Source organism: Lycorma delicatula, chromosome 2 (genome assembly GCF_047948215.1).
Source record: "Lycorma delicatula isolate Av1 chromosome 2, ASM4794821v1, whole genome shotgun sequence".
NCBI lineage: Eukaryota > Metazoa > Arthropoda > Insecta > Hemiptera > Fulgoridae > Lycorma > Lycorma delicatula.
Window position 1 is genome coordinate 6000309 of NC_134456.1, and position 25323 is coordinate 6025631.

Sequence of the window (25323 nt, forward strand, 5' to 3'; positions counted from 1 at the left end):
AAGTGGTACTTATTTCTATCGGTTCCAGAGTTATAGCCAAATAAAGCTTTATATATGAAATATTTGGATCTTACATGGGGAAGGCACATCGGTTCAAATCCGACTTCATTTCCTATTTTTTTTTTTTTTTTTAATTTAAATATATTGATTTATTTGTAATTTAATAGGCAACAAGGAAGTCATGTATGTAGTGTCCGCATCAGGTTTTTTAATACAAAATTATATTAAATTTAGAAGGATATTTATAGTTATAATTTTTTAAAATAAATTAATTCTTTAGTTAAAAAAAAATATCGGTGAAAATTTGTAACACGAGAATAATGTTTATCCGCGGCAACAAGTGAATAACGATTGTGAAGTTACGGGTTCGTTATATGTGCGCAGCATCGAAAGAGAAAGAGAGGGGAAGTGTGAGAGAAACTGAGAGAGGAATATTAGTGAGCGGTAGAGTGAGAAGGAATGTGAGAGAGAGAGAGGTAAGGCGTCATTGTCAAATGCAAGCCAAACAGAGCGAGCGCAAGTTCCAGTCAAGCTGGTGGTTCAGATCAGTAGGTATTGTGACCGCAACGGAGCCACATGTATCGCGTCGTCGTCCAGTTTACAGTTTACCGTAGTTAATATATTATACATATATTTATTTAATATATACCGGTACCCGGTTGTGATATATTAGTTCCTTATTAATAATTTATTTAATATATAGTTTATAGTGAAGTGTATTTGTGTGTTGTTAGTGAAGAATAAATTCCGCAAAATATAGTGATGGTTAGATTGGTTTTCTTTTTTTTTTAATTATTTAGCATATTAGTGTGACTAATTTTGTTTTCTTTACAGAGCTAAACTTCAAGCAATGGTATGAAATGAAATATATTTTACCGATAAATATTACCGAACATAAAATTACTCCGTAAACCATTTTTGTTTTCTCCTATATTTATTTATTATTAAGACGCCTATTTGAAATATTCTTTCCTGATTATTATTTGTCAGTGAGGATATTCGAGTGTCGATCAGTATTTATTTTTTCTGTTCAAAAAATTATAAAAAGAACCGTTTAACTTTGAAATCTGGGATTTATTTTTTTTTATAAATTATATGAATATTTCGCAAAATGAAATTTTATAAAATTCTCGAACTTTATATCAACTGAAAGTGCTTACCGTTCGTTTTACTAACATTTGCATAGATTGAGTATACCGTTATAAATAATTGTGCATGTAAATACAAATTCCAAGGTATTGTATTAAAAAAATATACAAAATTGTACTTAAGATCTTTTTAAAAATTTGAAGATATCCTAATATTTTTCTTACAACTAAAAATCGTAATTCAAGTGGAATTCTCGACTTATAAAAATATAAACGGTAGAAATTTATTACATAATGACCTTTTTTTAATCAGCCTCAGGTATAACTGGTTTGATGCACTTCCCCATTCCTTTCTATTGTACTAACGTATTTTTTATTCTAAACTGTTTATTTTTACAATTATTAATCTACTACATGTTTCTATCTACTACAATATTTCGACCTTCGTAGCGTCTTTAATTTTAAACTTACAGGTTCGAATCCCGGTCAGGTTTAGCCATTTTGTTTTACTATTATCTCGTTCATACAAATTATTATTTTTAATTATTTTTTGTACTTATATACGGATCTGATTTTAATTACTGTTAACATTATCCATTCTTATAAATTTACTACGTAAATAATAAAATTCTACGATTTATGGAAATTTATAAAATATCCACACCACACTGAGTTTGTATTTTAAAAATTAAATTCCATCTTGCATCGATATATTAATTATTTCTTTTAACTTATTTTTAGATTGTACCTGTCAAGAAAAATTTTTTTTTTCAGGTATTATTTCTAGTTTTATAATTCTTTTGAATCTTTTCTAACCGGTTGTGTGTGCATTAAGGTAAAAATGAAGTAAGGGTAGACTACCGTTAACCTTAACGCCAATCCCTTTCCGCACTGCTGTTTTTGTCATATCCACGCTGATTTATCCATGAAAATACTTTAATTATTATTTTCCTCGTGAAAATTTTATTATCAAAGATAAGTGAAATGCGAGAAAATAAACTCGAGTGTTACCAAGTAGTATACAAATTATTTCAACCCCTTCAAACGAAATTTAAAAATATAATGCGTCTGATTTTATTTATTTTTATTTTCTCGTCTAAAGCTCTATTGTTGCTGCAACAGCATAATTATATAAAAAATCTGATGTGGACCCACATGACTTCATTGTATGCATATTAAATTACATATACATATTTTTAAAAGTACATAAAATCTAAATTAAAAAAAAGGAAGTGAAGTCGGATCGAACCGATGTGCCCCTTGTAAAATCCAAATATCTAATTAATTAGAATTTTATTTAGCTAAAACTGTGGAACCAATGAAAATAAGTACCATTTATGATATACTGTTGAAAACCCCTCGATGAGGATTTATTACTGCAGTTAAGAAAAAATCAAAAACATTTGGATTTTGGGCCTTTCTTGGAGACTTTTCCTCCAGTCGATTGCAATCAAAAGGGCAGGTTTCCCAAATCCAAGATCTCATCCTACAGTTAATCGTTTTTGAGTTATGCGAGATTACATACGTACAGGTATCGCGCCAAACCTAGTCAAAATGGGTATTTCCGTTGAAATCTGAAACCGAAATCACAATACTTTCTTACTTCGAACAAGGAAGTAAAAAAGTATGGCGATCGTCTAAGATTTTAGGTATTGGGATTTTGAAAATAACGTAATTTTCGGACCCCTCCTTAGTTCAACAAACTTAAAAAGTTACAAAAATTTCGGGAATTATCTACGTATGCGTATTTGCCTGTAATTTGATTAATATCTACGGACTGACTTAACATAAATTTTTTATAAATAAATGGTTCAATAATTTCTGTACATGGAAGATCGATGACATTCAATTTTGGGCAAAATTAAAACGAGTGACCACGTAGTTTTCACGTTTGTAATTTTTTACTTTTTATATATTGGTCGTAGAAAATTAAGGTTTAGTACTTATTAAATTATTTTTTTATAAATCGAACGGATTTATGGGTGGGGATAATCAGTATTTTTTCTTAACCATTTCTACCTCATATGTAAATTCCAGCTTTGACCTCATATTCAACTATATCGGATAAGACGAATATTTTTTAGTTAACTATAACGTTTTTTAACCTTGTCGAATAATATTGCACCAAATTGGGCCAGCTTATTTAACTAAGTACTATTTCAGAAAATAAAACTTTAAGCCTCAAAAATGGTTAAATGGAACCCGTACTTAAAATAATAATTATTTTAACTTTTAAGATTAAAAATCAATTTGTATTGATGTTGACGTTGCGGGAACTTAGAAGTTAAGTTCTGTAAGAGGTTTTCGAAATGGGACTCGATTTAAAAATTTTGTATAATATCTGATACTTCATTTTTCAAAATTTGACTATTAGATAGTTACCGAGCACGGAGGTTAATAGGACCCAAATTTTTTGATCGTTTGATCAAGGGTGACAAAAGGTTTTTCTCAACTATTCTTTTATTATTGTATAATCTTTAAGGCAAAAACGACATTTGATCAAGGAGTTGAAATGGAACTCTGATATTTTGACTGGAAATTCTAATCTTTTTCGTAATTGCGGGTCAAATCTGTTTTCTGTATCCCGTCAACCAACCAATAAATTTATTATATTCACTATCATTAATAAGTTATATTTAATAATATTCGTAATTTTAATATTCATATAATTTTATTAAACATAAAGAAAAGAACCAGCAAGGTTTTCCAATGCTTTGCCGATTTTTTAAATTTATTTAACTTTTTTCATAATTTTATTTTTTTTATTTAACCTAAAACAAAATCTTTTAAAAGGAAAACATTAACAAATAAAACTCCTTGGTTTTTTTTTTGTTTTTAATTTCACCACTTGTGTATGTTATAAAACAACAGACTGCAATAATTACACGATTTTATAAAATACCAATTTATCTGCAAAAACATTTCAAACTCAATTACATTTGTTAATTGTAAACGAGTTTGGAAAAAAAAATGTTTATCGTTTTTATTCAATGTTATCAACTTTTTATTTTATTTTCATTTATAGATATCTTAATTATGTTGATGTTTTTTTTTAATAAAAAATAGATTTTCACTTATATAGCAGGAAATAATGAAATCGTTATCGAGTTAAAATATGTAATTCAATGGTTTTTTTCTTTTATTTATTTCGTAAAAATTAAAACGGAATAACTCTATAATTATTAATTGTAACTTAGCATTATTTTTTTAAACCAAAGGTTACTTTTAATTATATTAACAGCATCGAAATATTTTTATCGATTTGACAAAAAATAAATTGCTTATGTAACATATTACAATATATCTAAGAAAACGATTGCGTATAAACAGGCAAAAAAATTGTACGGATATGATGAGATAAGGTATTTAAATAAACCACCTTATTTATAACTTCCATCAAATCAAATTTTGCAAATAAATCCCGTTATTTCCTACCTCCGTGGCTGAGTAGGCAGCATCTCGATATTTTGTAGGGAAGGGGTACGAATTCCGGTCAGACATGGCATCTTTTCATATGCTACCGATTTCCACCGGAGTACTGAACATAGCTGTTGTTGCCTTCTTTCATAAAAAAAAATCCGGTTATTTAATAATATAATTTGTTTCCCCTTAAAATGTTAATTCGGTTGTAAATTCGAAAGAGTATATATACACAGAGTATTCTTCAAAAAATATGACGAACAACTTTTCAACCGTTAAATGTACAAAAAAATCGTGGAAACTGCCGTCTTTTTGTTCTGTTTTCGGAAACTACCCCGTCCCGAGTACCCGTGGCTGGGAGGAATAAAAAATTTAAATGGAAAGAGTGGGATTATCGCAGCTCAATTAAAAAGGGACTGAAAAATAAAGGTTTCGAAGTAACAAACTTCAGACTACGACAACCGTTACCAAATTAGCGGCCATTTAATATTTTTCACAACTAGTTTCAAAAGTGCCCTGCAGTATCTTAAATAACTGATCATTAGTGAAACATTTTTAAAAAATCATAAAATTGTTATACATTCCCGACAAAGGTTATTAATTTCAAATAACTCATCTACTGTTAATCCTCTAATTATTACAAGAATTTTCCTTTGCGTTCAGAAACTGCAAAGACGGAAACAGTTTTTTTTGCCCCCGTACTCTTTCTAGGGGCTTGAATAAGACTAAACATTAGAAATTGGTTTTTGGTATCTAAAGATTACTAAATTATATGCAAAGATTTACTTATATGAAGAAAATTATAAGCAAATAGTTTTAAATTCGGGATCAGTAAGGAGGTTGTCCTCTGTTATTACCTCGTATATTTTGTGTGAATTTGTGGCAGAAAATTGTAATAACACTTCGGGGAAGATATTTTAGAAATTCTTAGATTATTTAAAATTTTTTCAATATTAAAAAAAATTACAAGTTAAAATGATTAAATTCAAATTACTGAAAGCTTAAACCGAGATAGTAATATTTAAAACATTAAACATTTACATATGAACACAAAATTTATTGCGTTCGCCAGTGATTCCCAAACTGCGTAGCAGCGCCCCGGGAAGCCGCGTAATATTGTAAAAGCTTCATAATTAGTTGAACCAAGACATTTATAATTATTAATTTAATATTAATAAAGTAAAAAAATAACGAAGATACATCAGTTTTATTTATTTTTTTTCTCATACGAGTAGTCATACTTTAACTTAGGATAGGTCGCCGTGGAAAAATTTTAATTGAAAACGGGCGCCGAGACTCGGAAAAGTTTGGGAACAAGTGGTGTAAGACAAAAGCGGCAATATATTTCAGGCTGGAAACGCATCGCTATCTTAAAATTAACACTATCTTAGGACACTTATACAGACGGAAATGAACATGACCTCGAGTTAAAATTTCGTTAATAATACATTCTTTTGAACGTGCAGCAATAAATATTATATAAATTGTGGTGTTATGAAGTTCAACAGATCGTGGAGAGGATAACAGAGGACGACCCGATAAGGTTCATATCCGAGCTCTGTTGACTGATTGTGACAAAATGAAATATCAATGCAACATGTAAGAAATTATTGTACCAAATTTTATTCATATCAACCTACCCGGTGTGGAGATAAGCAAAAAACAGGGAATTTTTTTTGGATGGGTCATAAAACGTCAAATTATACCGATTAGCATACTTTCTATTATATACTGTTCAGCTATGGAGTATAACAGGACTTTAACTACATAGTCTGGAAAACAAAAAGTGTTATATCAAATATGCCGTTATACATTATTTAACTTGGGGGGTGTGGGTTACGGGTACTATAAATAAACACAGTTAGGTCTTAAGACAATTTGTAAATATTTGCAGCGTTTTTCAAAATGTGATTTTATTTTTACAACAAATTTTATCGTAGATATTCGTTAAACTTATTTAACTGTTAAAATATTTATTATTTAATTTAATTATTAAAATTATAAAAACAAATTTACGTAATTAATATTTAAACTTTAATGCTTTTTATCGCTTTCTCGCCGCTGCAATATCTCTCCCATCCATGTTATAACGTTCTAGAAGGGCGTTAGCATTCACTTTGGGATTAACTGTCCCAAAGTTACTCTCATGTAATTGGCAAGAAAACAAGCACTGGGATTGCTGTATCGTTGTCGTGGAAAACACATAAACAACAAGTTACTAGAATGCATTCACTGCACTCCCACATAACGTCAGTCGGGATTATAAATTATCTATTTATTATTTATGGTAGATGAAAACCATAGAGAGAGACTGATAGACATCAGAATAAATATAAATGTCACAACAGACAAAAAAAAAGTACCTAAGCAAAATAACATTGATCTTTTCAAAGGTAATGAAATTTATATTGTAAATAAGTTATGTCGATAAAAGAATTAATTTCTATAAGCGTTAATAATTATGAATTAAGAATAGCAATTAAATTATTAATTTTTTAATAATGATTAATACACGGTATATTGATATAAACTTTCAATAGTATTGAAAGCCTATGAATAATGTTTTAATGTATTAACATTTAAATAAGCATTAAAAACATAAGTTATTAACCTCCCTATGAATTCATATTAAAGAAAACAAATTGTTTATTATGTGATGAATCATAATAAGTTCGACCTTCTAACATGCCAACTGAAAATTTAATAACTCTATGTAATCGATAATTCTTTTAATATTCAATCGATATTTTATATTGTTGTTAAAGTACACGTATGTATAAAACAAATTGCCCTGACTGATTCATCAACGCACAACTCAAACCGCTGAACCTAGGTAGATAAATTTTGGAGCGTACATTATTATTTTTTAAATGTACTCGCCCTCAGAAAGGGATGATTTTGGAAAACTTAATAGAAAAGGGGAGTACATTTTTAAATAAAAATTCTATATTTTAGGAACCGATGTGTTACAGTCGTGAAAAGTGGTTTAGGCTCTTCTTTAAAAATAAATTGACATTTTTCAAAAGTTCAATTTGGGGATGGAGAAAGGAAGGACTAGGTTTTTCATGAAATTTATGATGTCGAAGGTGGTACAGTCAGGAAAATTGGTATTTAGACTTTTCTTTAAAAATTATACATATATCACTAAATTCAAAAATCAAATTTGGGGACAAATTTTACGAACATTCTCAAGATGAAGTTAACCACAAGAAACAATTTGACAAGAAAAATAATCATCGCCAAAAAAGTAAATAGAGCAATGTGCCCGCTAAAATATCAACCGTTAAATTATGTTAGAACTTCAACAAAAAATTACTGTTTGTAAATTAGATAGAAATCCAAAATCAACCGAGGGGAACCGCACGTAACAGCTAATAATAAATAAGTCTTTATTTTAAAACTTAAATCATATTACAATACGATCAATTTCACATGGTAATTAAGTTTATTATTATTACTAAAACAAAAGTAAGGCATGCTATTGTGAGAAAAACTATTTTTAATATTACTTATACAGACTAATTTTTATTTAACAAAACTTCCCTTCAACATGTAAATAAAATTATACGTAAAATCTACTTTTTCCAGTTATCTACGATCGAACATCAAACGTTCGTGTGATTACGTCATTAATTCCGTCCTTCAAATTTAGCCATGAATGGTTGTCGGTCTATCGTCTGTTCAGTTATATTGTATTAACAGACGAGTTTATTGATTTTTCAAAGAAAATTAGTTTACTCTTTTGGAAACTACATTATAAAATAAATAAAATATTTATTAAAAAAAAATATTCCTGAAATCGATTATTTTTTTTTAGTTATTAATAATTTGACTGGTTTGATGCTATTTTCCATTCCTTACTGTTATAAATTAATTTTCCAATTTCATCATATTATTAGGTGTGTAATTTCTTTATGTGCAGAGTGAGCAATTTAAAGCCGAACCGCTTCAAACTAAACACAGTCGTGATAGCATTTTATGAATAAAAAGAAAACTATGAAGACGTAATTAAATTAAATTCTGACATTAACCAAATTTATCATATATTTACAAAATACGTCGAAGTTGATGCACCCTTTTTAAAAATAAAAAAAAAAATTCTGATGAATATAAAATTTAATCTTTAAATTTAACACCGCCTTCCATGGCGGAGTGATATAGTTTTTTTTTTATCCTCAGGTTCGTGAGTTCGAATCCCAATTATTTTTCAGATGTTAAAAAAAAATCATCGGTGGTTGTGATAGATAAATAAAAAATAAAAATACATTATAATACAGTTATCTGTAATGGAACGAAACAGTTCGTTAATTGTTATTTTTTCGTTTAATTAATTAAACGATTTTCAAGGTTATATTTTTTAATTTTCAAATAACAATACACAGTATGCGATAGATTATAATTAATAATATTTTTAATTGTCGATTCATAAAATATTATTAATAAAATTCTAAAGAACTATTATCAGTCGATTCATAAAGATGAATGAAAGTGGAGGAATATTATGAATGAAATGAAAATTAATGAATAATGGATGAATCATTGACCGATTGATAAATACTGGTGAATCTAGTAGAATAATGTAGTGTGAATTAGATAAAGTCCACGAATCATTCAGTCAAGTTTTCATTGAATGAACGAATGACTTTACCGACTCCATGAATGAACGATGATGATGATTTCAGAATAGTATTTATATTTATTAGGATAGCTCTCACCATTAGCGCCCACACAGTGATAACCCCCGTTTAAATAATCTATAAACATGCGCCCGCGCGCATCCTGCATTATAGGAAGACGAATTCTGATGATTGAAATCACGAAATGTTAAGATGTCAGCTTAAAGAAATAGCTTTTACAAATAAATCAAAAAAATTATATATGCGGTATTTGGTTTTTATTTTAATGATTGTTATCAGAATTTTGAATAATATATATATATATATATATATATATATATTCAAATCGATTGTCATTAATTTATAAATTTACCAATAATTATATCATGTATTTATTTAATTTAGTGCGGTCATATTAATAATATAGAATTAATTAAAATACAATATGTTAATGAATAGGTGCATTTAAAATAATTAACATCTCTTTGAAGTTAACAAAGCGAACAGAATACTTCATTTATTTACTTTCCCTCTTACCCCCTCCACCGGTAAAATTGAATTTACGCCGCACTATAGTTGTTCAACACCTTTTCTAGCGGTTGTTTTTATTCGCCTTATTTTGTTTTCTCTTTCCGACCTTTGGGCCGGTACGGGGAGGCCCGTTAGAGTATAGGACACTCCCCTGGGCTGTGTTATACTTAACTGCAGGATCTGGCCTGGGGGAAAAGGTGAAAAAGAATAGTCCATCATATCACTGTATCGTTCATTTATTTCTTCTGACCACTGGATTCTAATTCATTTTTTTTTGCTCTTAACCTTCCAAGAGTATTGAATTTTTTTCTTAAAAAAATTTCCTTACATTGGATTTCGTTTTCAAATATCTGTTTTACTCTCAAGTCTTTTGTGACTAAGACCTTTTTAAAGAACTAGATTTTTTTCTTGGTCGATTCTATTAATTTCTTCATCGAACAAAAAGATGCCCGTAAATCCTATTCACTCTTATCATCATTTTATTATTATTGACCATTCTACTTTTTTTAATCATTTTATCTTCTCATTCTTATCTATTCGGAAACTTTTTCGTGATTTTTTTTTGTGGATCCTAAATTTTTTTTTTAAATTACTTCTTTTCTCTCTCTCCTTTGTCGCTTACGTTTAAACATTCCGATGCGTAAAAACGAAGAGTTTAATTACTTTATTATATTTGTATATATGGAAAGGTATTTTTTACGTTCGATTCAATTAATTATTCCATACGCTTTCTCCATTTTCCCGATTCTTTCGAGGATTAACTTTTTTCTCGATATCTAAGATTTCCGATTCTTTGAATTTTTCGAAAGTTTGAATTAAATGAATTTTATGTATTCTGTATATTTGTCATGAATTTAGTTTTTTTCTATGGTGATTTGTAATCTGGTTTATTTCCACCGGCAAAATTAAATCGATTTGCCAACTTTCATGTAATGTAATTGGACCGTAACAAAAATAAAAGAGTTCAGTAGTGAAACGCCTTTGTTTTTCCAAAAAGTCTCAGTAGTGGTATTTCCTTATTTTAGTAAGCTAAAATCCGAGACCAATTTTCAGGAAACTAGAACTCCCCTTTAAGATTATTTATTAATGTTTTAAATATTACACATCCTTTCTCTGAAATTATTATTTTTTAAATGTAGTGTAATCATTACCAGTAATACTTAAGGTCTCAAACAAAATCCATATTCCTTTTTTGAAATATTAAACCAGATAGAGAAAACACACATGCAATTCAGGATATCATAATCAAGATTTTAATATTTTTGGATTGAAAGGAATTTAAACGTCGAAAAATACAAAAGACTGGAGAGAATACATAATAAAAGAACTTATTGTCAGAAAATAAAAAATTTAATGTACTTTAAAATAAATTCCTGTAATATGAATCACAGATTTGAGTCAGATGTGGTGAATCTTTTATTCACGTTTTTCACGCCCGTGACTAATGTAAAGAATGAGACGACTAATAAATCTTTAGTTAATAAAACTTAAGAGTCCGTGTAACGTATACATTTTGTAATGTATATATTTTTTTTTATTTCTTGACTAATCTCTCATCTTTTTACTTTATTTTTAACATAAAAAATTTTCCTTTTTGATATTTTTTATTTAAATCTAACGCATATCCATTACATCGTACATTGTTAATTATCTGTTTAATTAATATTCCAAATCAGCGTTTACCCTCTAACACTATTTTATAGTATTAAATTAATGAGCTCCTAGATGCCTTACTACTATATTATTTCAGATTTGGCATAATATATTAAGATTTAATATAAGAGTATTAAATTGAGCATTTTATTGTTGTTTTATTTCAATGAAATAGAAAAATTATGAAGATAATCTTTAAATTTTAAAAAACAGAGCGGTGAAAAATTAATACATTGGTAATTTTTTTTTTTTTTAATTAAAGCGCTTCAATACAACATTGTTATTTTAGTCGCATTGTAATGATAGGCTTTTTAAAAATTGAAATCTGCCACAAATATTATTCTGTATTCTTCAATTTTTATTAAAATCTCATTTAATACTTTATTGACACAACTAATTTTTAATATCCATCTATTCAATAACAAATTTAAAAGGCGGTTCTACGTTCATATTTGTGGGTTTTATTGTCCATGTTTCATTGTACACTGCTACATAAAGTAAGTAACTACCTACTCTTAATCTTATTCTTTCTGATATTTCTAATATTTGCTATTTTATATATATATATATTTTTTTCCCTAATATTTCTTTCCTTATAAAAAATATTAGCAAGTTTTTTTTTTACTTAATTGTTTTAAAATTATTTTACCTTAACTCATCTCTATTATTCCTTTTTCTTATCCCTTATATTTTTTAAATTTATATTTATTTGCTTTACTGTAAGGTATTGTAACCTTGTAACAAAGGGGGATGTGACATGAATCACTTTATATTCCTTCCTCCAAAAAAAAGGATGGAAAGTGCTCCTATACTTCTTAGTAGACGTGGCGTTCATCAAACCAACATTACTATTACATTATAAAATAGCAAATCGTCTAAAACCGTAGGTGATATTTATAGTCCTAAAAATCATTTAAAGCATATATATATATAAACATTTTAAGAATATACTATAATAGTTAAGAAACATTTTTTCATCGTTAAATTATTTTTGTGTGAGTAAAGGCTTTCTAGTTACGGGATACTTCCAAAGTAATATCTATTGTAATAAAGAATGATTGAGTTGCTCCCCCCATCTCCCGCTCCCGATAAACTATAGTATTATAGTACTACATATTTAACGTTTCTCTCAGTGTCTCTCTTCTTCCTTTCCTGCCGATCTCTTCTTGCGTTTTTCCAGAATTCTTCTGTTATTACGTTTTTGTTTCAGAACTTCTTCCTTATAGAAAGTCATCTTTCCTGAAATTTCTTTCTCGATTAATTCAGAATTTTATAAATCCGGAATTTCTACTCCTTTCTTTATCACAATATACGCTGTCAGTTTTTCTACCAGAGAATGAGTTCCTTGATAATTTTATTAGTCGTTGTTTAATTGTGATCTATGAAAGCCAATTTCCTCTCGTGGATTATTTCCTTAAATTGCCGGTATAGAATTTTGTGAGGGCGTATATTAAATTTATCGTCCTTTATAGGATCAAATATTTCCTTAAAAATCTCTTTTCTTTTTATGAATTCATTTTAAAAGAATTTTTATTGATCGTCGTTAAACACTCTGCAGCTGTAGAATGCTTTTGACGAATTACTGTATTCAAAAGCCTTAAATTCCCATTTATATACATATATAATTATCTGATTTAATATTTCAATTTAAAGTATATTTACTTATACAGTAAAAACGGGTTGATGCCCAGTATAACAATTACCTATGGATGATAATGAATTTTGTAGCGCGTGAAGAATGTCTTGCCTCACCTGAACTGGAACCCGGGATGTCTGGATGAAAGAGACAAACGCTACCCTCCCCCAAAGATATAATAATAATACTACCAAAAAAAAATTAAATATATTGTAATGACTTTCAAGTTAAATGAATGCTTTATTACATGTTCAATATAAAATTAAATATATTTTTAATAAAAACAAGCAAATTTGATTATTTAAAAAACATTATTAAAGTAAGTTTAATATGAGTAAATTTACAATATATTTAACGAATCTAATAATTTGATGATTAATTATTACATAACCTTGACGGATGTATTTTTAAACATTTTTTATTGTATTTACGTACGAATTTATTTAATCAAGTTAATTAAAATTCTACATAAAAAAAGTAATATTAATTATCTTTTAATAGTATTTATTACTTGATCACCAGATTAATTACCGAAATAAAAGGATTGAACGCGCTTATTTCGGTTGATGAAATTGCTTACAAAGGATGTTGATTCGTAATATAATTAGATTTCCTTTAAGGATAAACAAGTAAAGGAGAGAAACATGTATATATCTTCTGTAGATTATAATGAAGCTTACTATGGATACATTACGTTACACATAAAAGGTGTATATATAGTAACACCGAGCTCTAACATTTACTGCCTATGCATCTGAGTATTAATTTAACTAAAATTAATAATCTTTAAAATGAAATACAAAATTGCAACGAGTTCTGGGAATGTTAGTAACACGAGAATAATTAGACGACAAGATAGCAGCACCTGTCGCTTTCTACTGTTGTTCCCCCGTTACGTTCCAGTATCGATGATCGAAATACTGTAAGTAAATGTGCGATACAATTTCACGCATCACAAGCTGATATAGCGAATATTGAGAATAAACCTCGCTGGGGTCGACCGTTCTTTGTTGACGGATGAAAATCACCAAAAGGAGCTAGAAAATTCGATTAAAAAAAAAACCGTCGAATCGCACAACTTATCGCCACCTAGATAAGAATATAGAAAGACGAGCGCATACATTATTGCACCATTGGGCTACCGTAAAACGCGTTCGAGATGGGTATGACCCAAACTCGTAGAAAAGAACAATCGGCACGAAAGGAATGTTGCGAACAGATTCTGAAACGTTTTCGTAACGTGGAAAATTAAAAAAAAAAGTGGTATATTCGTATTAACTTTTTATTATGTAACCACACATACGTACATCAAAATTGCTTTCTCTGATAGTAGCGATGCCTACCATACAAGCAACCTCTGCGAAGAACATTGAGAAGGTATTTCACTTCTAAAGTTGAAGTATAGGATTTTTATTTACTTAATTATATTGCTGGTGTACAACAATATATTCAGATCAAAGAAAATGCAAAAAAAATTCTCCTCCTAATAAACGTGTGATGGGATGCTATTTTTTTTCATTCGTTCAAGGTTACATGTTTTATATTAATAACATTATTAGCAATTTAAAAAAAAATGTTTCATGTAATATATCAATTAGTAAAAACATATAATTTCCGACAGTTTTATATATAAGGGGCAATATATATAGCCGAACGGACAAGGGTGAATGAAATTGGTAACTGCTGTCATATTACTGTACAATTATTAAATGCAACATTGGTTGCTAGATGTATTGGATAGATATATCGTTCAACATTTCTCGGTATCTGATTGGTTGTCATAATTCCCCTTCAAATCTGGCTGATTGACAGTCACACACACACACACACACACTCTCATACGATATATTGAAAACGTACTTAGAATAAAAAAGCACATTTGCCAGCAGGTGGTGTAGCGAATTCCTCCCACTTTGCTATTCAGTACTGATATGACACTTTCTATTTGTTAATAACAATTACTCTATAAAAAAAGAGGGTTGGGTTTTTGTAATTTGTTGTTTACACTGGGCACAGTAAGAACACTTGTAAATAAAACAAAAAAATTGGGTTTTCTGTTCATTATATGGTTGTAATATAAATCATAGTGTAATTAATACGTAATAACTTGTGGGTTAAACCGTGAAATATTAATTACTTATTGATCGCCCATTAGTTTTTTAATACTTAGAAGCGTAGAAAAAATTTATCATTACAAAATTATAACGTTTTTTTAATTAAAAATCTGACAACAATGTTGCTTAACTTTCCTAGCATTTATATAGAGCGTAATATTTAACTATTCCTTCTTCTTTAACAAAATTAAACAATTTTTATCATTATTTTTACGCCGATTTCTGTGACGGACTGGTAGGGCTTCTGTTTTTCATCCGGGTTCAAATCCCAAACGGCTTGAAATTTTTTCAACGCTACAATAAACGCATATCTTATCAGACGCTTAAATGTTTACTTGCGTAAAGAATGAAATAAATTTTCTTATTTTTCTTAATATAATAAAAGTGTTTTATCAATAAAAAGTTGTAACAATTATCACAAATTCCACCCTGTGTTAATTTATTCTGTTTTAAAATGTTATAAAATATATTTTAAATCGGTATTTTTTTTTTTTTAATTTACCATTATTTTGTGCTATAAATATTGAAAAATATTCTTACCTGATAACGTATCGCATTTTAAAAATTATAATAATATTAAAAACCAGCGAGAAACGGGTTTAAATTGCCCTTAGAAAAAGCAAAAAGAAAAGAACGAAAATGGACCGATATTTACATATAAGAAAAAATTAATAAATATTCTATTCACATCTTATAATCAATTCAGGAATAGGTAGAGTTGCTATTCCACGGATGAAAACGCAGGAACTGATTTCAGCAATAGCCTAGATTGATCAAGGGAAATCCTGGTAAAACCTATCTTAATTAGATCACTATAAAAAAATATACAATTAAAGTAAAAATAAATGCGATTAAAATCCATAGTAATTATTTAAAATATAAATACATAACTATTAAGGTAAAAATATATGATGATTCCAATATATATATATAAACTAACATAATTCGCTATTCAGAAGGCATTAATGAGTATTATTTGACTATACATTTGTACAAGTTGAATAGGATGCGAAAAATTCGGTTTTTAACATATTTAATGAATAAAAATTCATCGACGGATTATTGTTATTATTATTAATGTAAAGAAAGTTTTCTTAATTGTAATTTGTGGAAAGATTTTTCAAATGGTCGTATAATTTATAAGTAAAATCGTTCTCACAAACCGAATAACCGTTTGTATATGATCAGTTCTATTTGTCTGGTTTAGTAGATGTGGTATTGTTATTTTACTATCCTGGCAGCATGGAACTACCCTGCTACAACAAGAAAAGTATAGTAATTAGTAAAAAAATTGGGTTACGGGTTTTTTTTCATTTCTTGATGTTTCATGACTGACGCATCCCAAAAAAAACAATAAAAAGTGTGGAGGAATGTAGTGTGTCGGCGTATTTGAAGCTTAATAACTTTTAATTGGATAAACCGATTTTTATGAAATTTGGCACAGAAACTCGTGTATATGGGGCAATTTGTCGGTAAAAGTTTGGAGTCAATAACTCCAGGGGTAGTTAATTCCGGGTTGGTCTAGCGGTGAACTGATCGCAAATTAGCTGATTTCGAAGTCGAGAGTTCTAAGGTTCATATCCTAGTTAAGGGATTTAAATACTAAATCGTGAATATCGGTGTTCTGTGGTGATTGGATTTCTATTAACCACACATCTCAGGAACGGTCGACCTGACACTTTATAAGACTATACTTCATTTACATTCATTCATATCATCCTCTGAAGGAATTTCTACGGTGGTTCCGTAGGCTAAACAGGAAAAAGTTAGTTTTTTGGGGACAGCCTTCTTAAAATTCTGCAAACATACATGCTTATGTTACCATTTAAAAAAAAAATTCTCCAAAACTACCCCTTCCCAAAAAATTAAAAAAAGCTATCTTTTTATGTATTCTTTTATTCCAATTTTTTTCCTCTTCTTTAGCATAGTACTAGTGTATGTGGTACCCAAAAAAGAATACTTTGTGGGCAATATTGGGGGTGGGAGAGCCGATAAAAATAAAAAAAATATAGATTTTTTATTAATTTTTTGAGCATTTTTTTATGTATCATTATTTTTCCACTATATAAGAATATATAACCAATACCAGGAAAGTATAACAACTGTTGCCAGCTTTATTCGAGAATAAATTACAATTCTTGAGAATAAGAAAACGTAACATATTCAGAAATATAAACACGAGATAAATTTTGGGAGCCAAGCGATGATTTGACCAATCACAATGATTTTTTATAGATTTTTTTTAAAACTTTATTTGAAGTAGTTTTTAAAATTTCCTCTATTCCGAATCATAAACGATTAGAGTTAATATCCAAAGTAACAGTGGGTATATCATCTTAAAAAACTATTTTTTTAACATTTAAAATAAACAAAACGATTGCTTTATGGTTATATACTACTAGGCAAGCTATTTTATTATCGCATTATAAATTTACACGTAATAAAGTAATGTTACTTATAAGGAACCTCTGTTTAAAATAAATAATAAAAATCGGATTAAAAAATAATAACAGTAAAATAAATTGGAAGTATTATATTGCGTATACGTAAAATGAATATTCATTTATTCTTACAAATGAATTTAAATAAGTATGTAAAATAGGCGATAGTTTTGGTCGTGTACTCGTGTACTATCTGTGAAAAATAAATAGATAATTTATTTTCTTATTCGTACACAACGCATGTATAAAATTCTTTTAAGGATTATAATAAATAGAATAAAAAGGATTGCCGATCGCCGCCGTGCATACTGCATTTAATCAAACCAAGTAAGTAGTACTCATATGGAAATTTAGGTCATCAAGTTGGCATCAATGAATTTTAACTTTACAATAAACTACTGTATTGTATATTTATTATGAAATATTGAACGATAAGAAAAAAGCATTTAAACAAAACTTGCATAATTGAACTGCATATTTTAAATATCGGTTAAAAAAACACACACATGAAACACATTTCATTAATGAATTGTACTCGTATAATGCGTATAACGTAAATTAATGAGTCATAGTACTCGGTAATATATATTTTTTCTTTAATATAAATCATTAATATTTCTTAAGAAAACGTGTACCATAATAATAAAACCGATCCATTTAAGGAGATAAATTAACGTTAAAAAAAAAAATAATTAAAATGTTCTAATTTTCAAGTCACGTACTATTTTATTATCAAACAAGTATTAATTTATTTATGACAATAATACGTCGACAGCCGATTGACAAGTATTTGGATTAGTTTTATTTTTATTTACTTTATAATACGCGTAATTGAATTTAATGTTTAAAAAAACAACGGTATTTTATTATAAAGATAACTAATAATACTAAACATGGTAAGGATAAGTAAGCAATAAATAAGTCGAATATTACAGAAAAAAATTAAAATTGCATCAATGATGTTAAAAATGTTTATCGTTAGAATAGAGCTTAAAATTTAACCCTGAGATAAAATCGCAAAAAAATATTCCTTTTGATCCTACTTATTTCTTTATCAAAAGAAAAATAATATTAAAAAATACTGAAAAAGTATTACACGACTTTACCGATTAATAATAATAAAAAAAAAGTAAGAGTAAAAAAAACCCAAAAAATATGTATTTTTTAGAGGTAGGGAATAAATTTTAAAAAAGTTTTTACTTCCTGCTTTTCACTTTTCAGATTTCAACGGAAATATCCATTTTCACCATCCCTGAATCCATTTTGAGTAGTTTCGGCGTGACGTCTGTACTTATGAACATATGTATTTCGTATAACTGAAAAACGATTAGCCGTAGGTTGTTAAATTTTTGTTTTGTGCAGGGGAGGTGCACCTCCTCTATTAATTGCAATCGACTGAAACAAAAGTGCCAAAAAAGCCGACAATACAAAAAAAAAATTGGATTTTGGACTTTTCGTAACTGTAATAAGCTCTCATTTAGAGCTTTTCAACGATATATCATAAGCAGTACTTATTTTCATTGGTTCCAGGGTTGTAGACAAATGAAATTTTAATTAATGAATTATTTGCATCTTACACCGTGCATCGGTTTGAATCAGATTTCACTCCTTTTTTTAATTAATTTTTTTTTACTTTTTTTAAAATTTAAATATATTGGTTTATTAATAATTATTAACCTCTGATTGTAAAGAAAATTTTTACCATAAATAAAAATTCTATAACAATAAAAAAAGAATTTAGAAAAAAATATTAGAAGTTATTAATGAAATAAAATTTTATGTACTTTTCATTTTAAAGAAATGTGTATATGTAATTTAATAGACGTACAAGGAATCATGTGGTGTCCACACAGATTATTTCTAAAAATGTTCATTTATAGGTTAGGCTTAATAAATTTAAATAAAGTCTTTTTTTTTGTAAATCTAACACCTCCTTCAATAAAGGGTAAAATATGAAAAAGAAAATTTTTGAAAAAGTTTTGTGCAATTTAGTTGCGGGGTCAATAATTTAAAAGCAAACTGTAGAAATTTCTTGATAGTTATTTATATATAAAGTATAAATTTTCAAAAATGTTTGAATATTTAAACCGTAGGAAGACGACAAAAGAAAAAATTATATATTTAGTATAATGAGGTAAGGGTTGATTTTTTTGAAAAACAAATTTCGGATTATTTTATACTTGTATTGTTCGTAACAAATTTGCTAAACGTTTTCTTTAAAAACTTTAAAAAAAAATCGGAGTTCTTTTTCGCAATACCTCCCTACCCCTTAACGAATTTTGGAAAAAAAATAATATGATCAACACGTCATATATAAGAATATTTTAGCCAAATTTTAAGTAAATCGGTTCTGTCAAACCTGAGATACAAGACCAAAAGCAGTGCGACATACATACGTACATTCGATTTTTGGTATAAATAAACAAGCGACCCTAAAACGTAAAGATTTGAAAAAAAATGATATCCTATTTTTTAAATAATCACAAAAAAACGCCCTGTAAATGGAAATGTTAATTTGGATATTTACAAAAATGTAATACAGTTTTTGTTTTAAATTTATTTTTACTTTCACATTTACAAATAAATAAATATTTAAACCTATGTATAGATTGAAGCATTATCCTTCTAAATAGAAATATCGTACAACCGTATCCAGTACTTCGGTTTACCCGTTTACTGAAAAAGGACCTTATTACGCTTCCTTCGCAAATTTTTAAAATAAATTTTCGAAGAACTATCTAAAAAATTATTTAAATAACAATTAAAAAATTTTCTTCAATACAAAAATATTAGTTTTTCGATTATTCCTAAAATAAATACCTGTTAAAAAATACAAAAAAGCTAAATTTTTTTATTTCCTTCAAAATTTATGTGAACTCTAATTCGAATAATTTTCACTTACGATCTTCTCAATTGTGAATTGTTTTGCAGTTATTTAAAATAATTTATACGGATTTAAATGATATCAAATTATTTATTTTTATTTTATCGATTGCGTATTTTGTCGTGCTGCTCTGATCAAGGTTTTACCACGGTTTCTCTTGATACATTCTGGCAAATATACTGAGGTTTTCTACATCCGTAAAGTAGCGTACCTATCCTTTGATTATGTCATCTACATAATATATTATTATTCACCGATCAGAATACAAAAATTATTTGTTTATATACTGCATTATTTTGCAACGAAAAGCCGAAACGTCGTTTCACAGTAATCGTCCTTATCTTTTTTTTTTATTTTGATAAATATAACTAACAAAAATCATAAACGAATAAAACGGCATTATTCTTTGTTACATTTCTCTTAGATTAATGATTGTCGTTATTATCCGTACAGTGAACAGAGTGAAACTTTAAATCTGTAACACTGAATTATTACCTAGATTTCACAATAAATTTAGCTTGCTAATATGGAACGCGATATTCAGCTTAGCGATGAAAAAAAAAGGAAACCACTTCTCTCCTCACGTTTCCTTAGTAAACCTTACATAGAATCTTGTTATTCTTGAGATTAGCTAAGGTGTTTTCGAGAGTAACTGTTGTATAACTACGCGCCAAACGGTTTGACAGATTGACCTCATCCATCATGGACTTATGAACTTCTCAAATGTACAAAATGCAGTGGTACAAGATATATTTTATTTTAATCAAATACGGTTGAGTTTTTATAAGTTTTTCTTTTCAAAAATAACCCTTTTAGGGGATATGATAAATCAACTACGGCTACGTTTCCTTTTCTTCAACTTTCTTTTTTTCCCACTCTGCTTTTTAGAGTATTATTCCTTCCTTCTCTTCTCTTCTGACTTATTTTCCTTCACTTCACAAGAAGGGAAGGAAGTTCAGTACCAACCGTGCGGGACTGTAACTTCTTATCAAATCAACATGCATTATATTAGTTTGTTATTATCCATTTTGTATATTACTCCACAGAATTGTTGTTTTTTTTTTTTTATTACTTTTGTTAGTTTTTCAATTTTAAAATGTAGTTCTCTATTAGATCTGAATTAATATTACTTTCAAGTCTCAGTATTTTTCCTAAGATTCTCCAGAGATTTTTAAGATTCTTCAGTTTATTCTTATTAGTCTTTTAATGTTGCATAACATTTTATTTTTTTGTTTACACTAGTAAGAAACAGAGTACATTATCGACTTTCTAGATAAAAATCAAATAAAAGAAAATAATTTTTAAAATAAATTTTTATATCTACTTTGACTTTTCGTTTTTTTAAATTTTGTATAAAACTGTTTAAAAGTCGTTTCATTTTTATTTTTACCTATTAAAAAAACGCGGATAAGTACTTTAATATAGTGCTATTACGTAAGAATATCTAAACACCATTATCCTACAAAGTAAAATTAAATAAAATTTTGTAAAACCATCCTCTTTTATCTTAATGCTTTCGTAATTAACGGTCAACCTTTTTCTCTCTATATACTGTAACACCTTAGAAAACAAAAATTAATGAATCGCTTATGTATTTATTTTATGTACATAGCAAAACACTACTGTGGAACCATTTATGTTTCTATACGTACATACAAACATTACTTTATCTTACCTTACTTCGTAATTGCAATTACGTAAAAACCTTGTTATCTACTACACATTTTGTATATACAAATATTCAAAAGCGTATAATATATATTATTATAATAAGCCTACAAAAACAAATGTATATTTTTATGCTGAATTATTTTATTTCTCACGTTTCTATGAAACATTTTAGGTTAAGGTTGGATTCTAGTTGTTTTGTTTTTTTTTTAAATAAAATAAATAGTCAACTTTTGCACGGTTAAAAAAATTCGTTATATTAATATTACGATATTCTGGTAATTTTTTTTTTTACCATTCCAATATCTTATATTATATGTCAAGGACGTACAAGAAATTTTTATTCGCCCTTAAATAAAAATTCATTTTTAAGTTAAAATCATTAAAATAATAATTTACATTTTATAAACAAATTAAAAAATTCTATTTAAATAAATGAAAGAAAAAAGTGTGTATATATATATATATATATATATATATATATATATATATATATATCTGAGGACGGGATTCTCTAACCTGTAATTTAATAAAAGCTTCATTTTTTTTCAAATTAGTGTAGATTCATTAGTATTACTCATACTAGGTAAATAAGCATTTGCTGTTATTCATGAAAATAACAAAAGTTCTTAAATATGTTTTTAATTTTTTTCATTATATCCTTTTAATACCACCTTCAACCAATATCAATTTTCACTGGCTCAACCAATTTATATCTATCTACTTTTAACCGATTTAAAATTTATGAGGTACACAATTAAACCGATATATATATATATATACACATATTTTTTTTTTTTGTTTATCAGAGCATAATATTTGGAAAACATTTTTTAAAAATAATACAGGCTAATCCCAAGGTGGTTTCCTTACCGAATGGTACTTTGCCATTAAAAATATATTAGATAAATGATTTAGGCGTTATAACGTATCTATTGCTTTTCAAAAAGTTTCTGTATGGAATACGAGCCTTAGATTAGTCGATACTTAGCGCATTCTCTGTAAACGAGTATCTTTCATCGGATCTTTCGTTTCGCAATTTTCACGTTCACGCTACCATACGACAACAATATATCGATGTAAATGATTGTCAGGCGTTTTATAAATCATTGAAAATCGGTGTATTTTTTATTGTTAGATTTCATCTGAAAGGCGTTACAGATCAAATCATATTGATCCGCTTTGCGGAATAAACAATGTTTTATTTAGTTTCAATCGATAAGAAAAAAACTTATCTTCTTCGTGTCAAATGTTAACTTTTTTTGTGAATTACATTTTTTGCTACTTTTTTGGCGTTTGCCTAAGGAAATTCAAAAGTAAGGACTATTTTCGTGCTGTCTGATTTTTAACTTCTTCTCGTAACTAGAATTCTATACAGAAGAATTGAGAGGAGAGTGGAAGAAGTGTTAGGAGAAGACCAATTTGGTTTCAGGAAAAGTATAGGGGCAAGGGAAGCAATTTTAGGCCTCAGATTAATAGTAGAAGGAAGATTAAAGAAAAACAAACCGACATACTTGGCGTTTATAGACCTAGAAAAGGCATTCGATAACGTAGACTGGAATAAAATATTCAGCATTTTAAAAAAATTAGGGTTCAGATACAGAGATAGAAGAACAATTGCTAATATTTACAGAAACCAAACAGCAACAGTAATAATTGAAGAACATAAGAAAGAAGCCGTACAAAAATGTTCCCTATCCTCGTTACTTTTTAATCTTTACATAGAACTAGCAGTTAATGATGTTAAAGAACAATTTCGATCCGAAGTAACAGTAAAAGGTGAAAAGATAAAGATGCTATGATTTGCTGATGATATAGTAATTCTAGCTGAGAGTAAAAAGGATTTAGAAGGAACAATGAACGGCATGGATGAAATCCTACGCAAGAACTACTGCATGAAAATAAACAAGAACATAACAAAAGTAATGAAATGTATTAGAAATAACAAAGATGGACCAATGAATGTGAAAATAGGAGGAGAAAAGATTTTGGAGGTAGAAGAATTTTGTTATTTGGGAAGTAGAATTACTAAAGATGGACGAAGCAGGAGCGATATAAAATGCCGAATAGCACAAGCGAAACGAGCCTTCAATCAGAAATATAATTTGTTAACGTCAAAAATTAATTTAAATGTCAGGAAAAGATTTTTGAAAGTGTATGTTTGGAGTGTCGCTTTATATGAAAGTGAAGCTTGGACGATCGGAGTATCTGAGAAGAAAAGATTAGAAGCTTTTGAAATGCGGTGCTATAGGAGAATGTTAAAAATCAGACGGGTGGATAAAGTGACAAATGAAGAGGTATTGCGGCAAATAGATGAAGAAAGAAGCATTTGGAAAAATATAGTTAAACGAAGAGACAGACTTATAGGCCACATACTAAGGCATCCTGGAATAGTCTCTTTAATATTGGAAGGACAGGTAGAAGGAAAACATTGTGTAGGCAGGCCACGTTTGGAATATGTAAAACAAATTGTTAGGGATGTAGGAAGGGGTATACTGAAATGAAACGACTAGGACTAGATAGGGAATCTTGGAGAGCTGCATCAAACCAGTCAAATGACTGAAGACAAAAAAAAACTGATTTTTATAATTTGGGTTATATTTTTTATCGGCTTTAAGTTAAAACAAATTTTATATGAAAAGCCAGTTTATTATTTCTCCCAAAAAGTAGAAACAGAACGGCGTTTCGGCACCAGTTCACCTCCTGTTTCTAAGCGTTTTTTCCTTTTCATTAATTTTTTCCACGATGGACTTTTTCCCCTGTTACAGTTATTTATTTATTTATACAGATCAACAATAGGCTGATGCCTAAAAATAGTTGTTAAAATGGATGATAATGAATTTTGAAGCGTGTGAAAAAAATTCCTTGCCTGACTGGGACCCGAACCCGGAACCAAAGGATGAAATACAGATTTGTTAACCACTCCGCTACGTACATCTAAATAATAATATAATTTATTTTTTTATCGCTTTAAAATCTTTTTTATTATGATATTGAATAGTCACGAAAATCACTGAACCTTAGCAAACAATTATAAATATAAAAAGCCGTACTATGACTCTTTATTGAATTGCATTTTTTTTACCTTCTTATTATTGTTATACTTAACAAGGAATTCATTCTTTGTACATTTCCTTATTATCATGACCGATTGAATAAAAATAAAGATATATATATATATAAATGGGTCGCTTTATTTTATTAAAATGCAAACATCGGTAAAATTCAAAGAAGAGAAAAAGAAGTGGTTTTATAGATTGTCACTAAATACA

At 28.3% G+C, this 25323-nt stretch overlaps 1 protein-coding gene across 1 annotated transcript in view; it reads left to right on the top strand.

The window, feature by feature from the left end:
* Positions 1-524: 524 nt before the first annotated feature.
* The window catches only part of LOC142320441 (protein unzipped-like), a 75002-nt gene continuing 50203 nt past the window's right edge, over positions 525-25323 (top strand). Inside the window, exon 1 of the mRNA XM_075358216.1 lies at positions 525-765. Within this exon, the coding sequence (XP_075214331.1) occupies positions 763-765 (3 nt within the window). The 5' untranslated portion in view covers positions 525-762. The remainder of the gene's footprint in view (positions 766-25323) is intronic.